Raw genomic sequence first — 6,564 nt, 5'->3', positions numbered from 1 at the left:
GGCTTGGTGGCCTCAAACACCAAGGTCTGCCCATAGCCCCGCCCCCACACAGACCTCCAGAGGGTTGGCCAATCAGAGGGAAGGGGGTTGGTCAAGCAGGGAGCCTTAAAGACAAAGGCCCTGTTTACATCCAAAATATAAAAACAAAGAGAAATTTCACCTAAAAAGAAAATTTGCAAATTTTTAAAATTTCATAGCTTTAGGATTTTTCCCAATTTTTTTAAGTTAATTGTTTTTGAAATTTTGCAAATTTTTTGCATTCAAAGATTTTAGAATTTTTCTAAATTTTTAAAAGTAAATTGTTTTTTTGAAATTTAGCAAATTCTTGAAATTTCAAAGCTTTGACAGTTTTTTCCAAATTTTTAAGTTACAATTTTAGATTTTTTTTTTTTAATATTTCAAAAATTTCATTTTTTTAATGTTGTTATTCAAAATTGTTATTTATTTTTTAATTTTTTAATTTTTTAATTTTGGAATTACAATAACATTGATTTTTTTTTTTTCAATTTTTTCAAATATTTTAAAAGTGAATTTAATTTTTAAAAAGTTTTTCTATTGGAATTTTGCAAATATTTCAAATTTATTCATTCATTTTTTTAATTTTTGTAATTCAATTAAACTGAAAAAGAAAAAATGTACTATTTCATAAATAAAAAAAACTTATTGTTTAGATTATAAGATACTAGATTGTGACTATGTTGTCAATTCTTTACACTGTATAGTTTTAATTTTGAAGATAAAGTAGACTTTGTGGCTCCTGAATGTCTTTAAACTAAGTGAGCTGAGGGAAAAACGGCTTCTTTCAGGGACAGAAACATGATTATTTTATGGATTCACTCTGATCCATCAGGTATAACATTACATGGAGAGACCTACTGCACACGCTCAGAAAGATTCTGGACCTTCAGACCCAAAGTATGTGAAACCAGAGCTCAGGTTTAAAAACACCCTAACAGCTGAAGCGTGATTTCTGGAGCGTTGGTACCGTCTCCTGTGACCTCTCCTCATCACAGACCAGTTAAAATAAAGTGTGATCTGTTTCTGCAGCAGCCATCGGCCTCCAGGGCTCAGTGTGCTTTAGTTCTTAAACTCTGATTGATAATCTCTCTGACCTTTGACCTTTGATAAATAACATCATCTTCATCATCTTCATCCTGTGCTCTTTTCTCTCTGACGTGTCCTTACCTCCTCCTCCTCCTCCTCCTCCTCCTCTGCAGCGAGCCTCCTTTAACTCACTCATACATCCTTTATGATTGGTCAGAATAACTGTCCAGCTGCTGATCCAGCAGGGGGCGCTGTGCTCAACACGTGCTCCTCCTGAAGCCAAACAGAGGCCTACAGGCCTCACCTGCCGACAGGTGGAGCTGCAGAGACGTGTGTCACACGACTCCAGGAGCAGCGTTTAGAGGAGACCGAGCAGGAGGAAGGTGTCCGCTCCCTCCTGGTCCCGGTTTAGGGTCCCTGCTGGCTCCTGGTCCCAGTTTAGAGTCCCTGCTGGCCTCTGAATGTTCCACCAGACACTCCTGTCCCGCGTCCCCGCCCTCACCTCCTCCTCCTGCGTCCTCCCCGGTGGCCAGCTGCTTCATCCTCAGGTTGATGGAGCCGTAAGTCCTCTTGGGCCGGACGAAGGCGGCCCGGCGCCGGTACATCTCGCCCCTGCAGATGGAGACCATGAGCAGCACGGAGAGGAACATCCCGCCCAGCGTGAGCAGGCCCAGCCCGGCGATGATGCACTTATCCAGGTGAGAGCCCAGCTGGGCGTAGTACATCTCCAGCTTCTCCATCTGACGCGCCGACACCGAGTTGGGGTCCACCTTGGCCTCCCGGGGGATGGTGTAGGCGATGACCACCAGGACGATCCCGCTAACCAGGAACACCAGGGCGAAGATGAAGCCGTAGTCCGCAGAGTGATCGTCCGCTGGGGGGAACTCAGTCAAGTCCTGACCGTCCTCCTGACCGCCGCCGCCGTCCTCCTCATCGTACGAGCGCGGAGAGAGCTCCTGATGCTGCTCCACCTGAGACCAAGAACAGACACAGTGGACTTTAGAAACCCCTCCTTAGGACAGACTCTGGTCTGGACGTTAACTCCGCCTCCTTACCTTGCTGTTCGCTGAGGTCGAAGGTAGACATCCTGTCGCCCCCTGCTGGTACTCAAACTCCTCATCCTGCTGGTAGGAGGCGTTTTCAAACCCTCTGATGGAGCAGCCCGCTGTGGTCGACGTCCAGGAGGCCGGGGGCGGAGTCGGGGACACGCCCTGCCTCCCTCCTCCCCGCAGCTCTCTGAGCTCTACGGCGTTAAACGACGGCTCCATGGACGCCTGCTCGCCAGCACATGTCTCCAAGATCCCGCCTCCGGACAGCCTCACCGCTGGGAACAGAAGGACATGAGGTGAGACCAGGGGGTCTCAATAAATCCACAGACCAGTTCGCTCTGTGGTTCATCCCTCACTTCCTGACTCACGACCATCACTTCCTCTTCTACAGACCGCAGCCATGGAGTTGATCAATGAATCAGATCGAATTCAACATAATGAGGACAAACATGTCTCCAACTCCAATTTATCCATCCATCCACCTATCAAGTCATCCATCCATCCATCTCTCCATCCATACACCCACTTATCAATCCATCGATCCATCCATCTGTTCATTAAATCATTCATCTATTCATCCATCCATCAACCCATCAATCAAGTATACCATCCATCATCAATTCATCCATCCATCCATCCATCTGTCAAGTTGTCCATCCATCCATCTATCCGTCAAACCAACCCTCTATCTATCCATCCATCCAATTTTAATGTATCCATCAATCCAACCATCTTTCCATCCAACTATACACCCACTCATCAATCCATCAATCCACCTTTCAGTCTATCCATCCATCCATCTCTCGAACCATCTATCTCTTGAACCATCCATCCATCCAACCATCCATCCGTCCATCCATACACCCACTTATAGATCAATTAGTCTATCCAGTTGTCCATCCATCCTTCCATCTTTCTATTACCAAGTCGTCCATCCATTCATCCCTTCATCAATCCATCCATCTGTCCATCAAAACATTCATTGATACATTCATCTATCCATCCGTCCATCTATCAAGTCATTCATCCCTTCGTCAGTCCATCTATCCATCCATCTGACAATCTATCAACTAAGATTTTTCGTCTATTCATTCATCAAGTTGTCCATCCATCCATCTCTCTCTCTCGAACCATCCATCTGTCCATCCATCCATCCACTTCATACGTTTCCACATCCAACTATCCATCCAAACATCCATAAACCGACTTAAAGATCTATCGATCGATGTATCTATCCATCCATCCATCCCTCCACCAAGTCATCCATCCAACCATCCATGATGTCAGCTATTCATCAATCCATCTTTCCATCATCACGTCATCCAGCCATCCATCCCTCCATCAATCCATTCATCCATCTGTCCATTAAATCATTTATCTATACATCCATCCATCATCCCATCAATCAAGTAATCCATTGATCTATCCAACCATCTATCAAGTTGTTCATCAATTCATCTCTCCATCCGTCCATCGAGTTGTCCATCCATCAATCAATCCATGCATCTGTCCATTAAATCATTCATCTATACATCCATCCATCATCCCATCAATCAAATAATCCATCCATCATCAATTCATACATCGACCTATCAAGTTGTTTATCTATCCATCCATCTTTCCATCACTAAGTCGTCCATCCATTCATCCCTCCATTCCTCCACCCATCCATCAATTTGTCTATCCATCCATGTAGTTGTTAAACCCTTTGTTAGTCCATCCATCCATCCATCCATCCATCCATCCATCCATCCATCCATCCATCCATCCATCCATCCATCCATCCATCCATTCATCCATCCATCCATCCATCCATCCGATGGTTGAAGTTTTGCTTTGTTCAGATTCTCAGAGCTGATCTTCTGCTGCAGACTGAGGCTTTGAATGACACTGAATCTGTTTGTAAAGGTGTGACAGTTTGAGCTTTAACCTGAAAATGATCTGATCCAGCTAACACACACACACACACACACACACACACACACACACACACACACACACACACACACACACACACACACACACACACACAGACTCACCTCTGCTGTTTCTTTATCTCCATCCAGTTTTCCTCTCATCACCGTCAGCTCTGTCATTCATACCTGCTGAACCAGAGTTACAGTCAGATCCTACATACACACACACACACACACACACACACACACACACACACACACACACACACACACACACACACTGACATGAGGATGTAAAAAGGACAGTGTGCATGCTGTGTATCTCCTCTCTGCGCTAATAAATCAGTTTTAATGCATACATTCACCACATCATCAGTGTGTGTGTGTGTGTGTCTGTGTGTGTCTGTCTGTGTGTGTGTGTGGTAGTACAGGTTAATACCTCACAGCTCTGGGTGTGATCTTTACTCATGCGCAGACTCAGATCAGTGTTATTTTGTTTCAGTCAGGATGATTAAAGCCTGTAACCCTCTGCAGTCTTCATCATAGACCTGTCCCTGGCCATCATCATCATCATCATCATCATCATCATCATCATCATCATCATCATCATCATCATCAGACACCAGCTGGATTAAAAACTCCACATATGATCTTTGCTCCTGTCAGTTATCATCAAACATCACATTTTTTTCCTCCGGGGAGCTCCGGCCCACTGACACAGATTTTACCCGAGCATGAAGCGCTTTGGTCGGCTTAGAGCCTGAGAGTCTGCCGCTGCCAGAACCGTGACCTTGTGATGCGCAAAACTGCCCAAACCTGGACCATAAGGCGATCCTGTGTGTGTGTGTGTGTGTGTGTGTGTGTGTGTGTGTGTGTGTGTGTGTGTGTGTGTGTGTGTGTGTGTGTGTGTGTGTGTGTGTGTGTGTGCGAGAGAGCGCGAGATAATATCAGCCGGACAGATAAGCAGCACACCGTCTGACATGTTCTTCATTACCCGGAGCTGGCGGCTGATAAGCCGGGCTCGGGGCGGAGGGTAACCCGGGTCACACCGACTGTCACTCCGGCTGAATTCACGCAAAATAAGCCGCGATTTCTCAGGAGGGGACCACTGGGGAGGATTCAGGATCCCGGCATGCTGCATCCACCCCACCACCCCGCTGAATCCCGGGTAAACATCCCCGGATCAGCTTCCATAGCCCGCGGGTGACCGAGCAGAGGAGCACGGAGGGACCGGAGAGACGGACGGAGCTTACCGGGAAATGAAGCCTCACAGCCGGGCAGGAGTCAGGAGGACATCCGGAGAGATGGAGGCTGCTGCTGGAGGAGAAGAAGAAGCGAGGGAGGGAAGAGGAGGGAGGGAGGCTGTGGTGATGGGGTGCGCATGCGCAGTTAGCAGCCTGCTGGTGTCAGGGGAGGAGGTGATGGAGCTGATGGAGGCTCTAAGGGAGGAGAGGACGGAGGGGAAAAAACACCAATAAATACAAAAATACACAAAAAACAACAATTTTATTAATAAAATATGTAAAAAAAATATAAATTAAAAAATAATAAATATTTAAATATGACTTCAGCTGAGGTTGTTTTTCATGTTTTTCAGGAAAATTTACTAAAATATTGTGAAATCAGACACACAGATATTATCCTAATCAGTGAAGAAAACAGTAATCCATCAAAAAAGCTGCTGAAACAAGAGGTTTGAATCTCAGAGATGAGACTAAACTAGACCGGGTCTCTGGGTCCAGAGAAAGATCAGATTTGAAGGGTCCAGCTCTTTAATCCTCTCCTGATGAGCTGAATCCTCTCACACTGAGATATTTTGCGTTTCTTCAGGTCTCTAAGATGAAAACAGGATTAATATCTCTACGGAGAAACCCTTCCTGTTACTATGGCAACACATGTCAGGAGCAGACATGAGTGTGTTTTATAAAATCATGCCGTGATCATACAAAGATCAGATTCATCTCCATCACTGAGAATCTGCTCTGTGGTTTAATGTTTATGACATCCTGACGTAAAAAATAAAAAAATTAGACTCTAAAGACCAGAAGACACGACAACACACACACACACCTGTAATCATGCACTAGAAAACATCTCTCAGAGTGATCACACACCGTCCTTCTGCTTCAAACACTCAAATCATTCAGTTTCAGATCAATCCGCTGCTAAAAATAGTCCCAGCTGACGCTCCTCTTCCTCACGTCTCTCTGCTGTAAACCTGTGACACAGCTAATCAAACGAATTATTATTTCAAATGTTAAAATGCCGTTATCATTACCAACTTAACTTTTCAGTAACAAACATCTCACAGCTACCTGTGTGTGTCTGTGTGACCTCAGTCAGAGAGGATCTCCTGCAGCGTCTTTGGATCAAACCAACTCCAGGAAGAGGGGGGGGGATGGATGCTTTTACAGGTTTGAATGTTCGGCACAAGCAGCCAACTTGAAAAAATATCAGAGATGACCCTAACGTAATTTTCAGGATGGAGTAAAGAGACGTCACTTTAACGTCAGAGATGGAAAAAGCAAAAACAGACATGAACGTTATGCCCCCGA

The 6,564-nt window shown here is 45.2% G+C and overlaps 1 protein-coding gene across 4 annotated transcripts; it reads right to left on the bottom strand.

Annotated features, from left to right (window-relative positions):
• Positions 1 to 566: 566 nt before the first annotated feature.
• Positions 567 to 5,398, bottom strand: tmem74b (transmembrane protein 74B). Of its 4 annotated transcripts, none has more exons than XM_074675535.1 (4): positions 5,263 to 5,398; positions 4,133 to 4,222; positions 2,100 to 2,368; positions 567 to 2,015 (listed from the first exon to the last, which is right to left on the bottom strand). In XM_074675535.1, the coding sequence occupies exons 3-4, from the start codon at positions 2,310 to 2,312 to the stop codon at positions 1,380 to 1,382; spliced, it is 849 nt and encodes a 282-aa protein (XP_074531636.1). In that variant the 5' UTR covers positions 2,313 to 2,368; positions 4,133 to 4,222; positions 5,263 to 5,398; the 3' UTR covers positions 567 to 1,379. The 4 variants fall into 4 exon arrangements, with proteins under 4 accessions (XP_074531636.1, XP_074531644.1, XP_074531653.1 ...); XM_074675543.1 differs by having other exon boundaries at positions 4,133 to 4,195; positions 5,263 to 5,393; XM_074675552.1 differs by having other exon boundaries at positions 4,133 to 4,198; positions 5,263 to 5,380.
• Positions 5,399 to 6,564: the final 1,166 nt, after the last annotated feature.

The sequence above is a fragment of the Halichoeres trimaculatus genome, unplaced genomic scaffold (genome assembly GCF_033239565.1).
Source record: "Halichoeres trimaculatus isolate MK-OKI-2021-1 unplaced genomic scaffold, fHalTri1.1 fHalTri1_scaffold_1, whole genome shotgun sequence".
NCBI classification, from domain to species: Eukaryota; Metazoa; Chordata; class Actinopteri; order Labriformes; family Labridae; genus Halichoeres; species Halichoeres trimaculatus.
The sequence above is the reverse complement of the archived record's forward strand: the minus strand, read 5'-3'. Positions and strand labels throughout refer to the sequence as shown.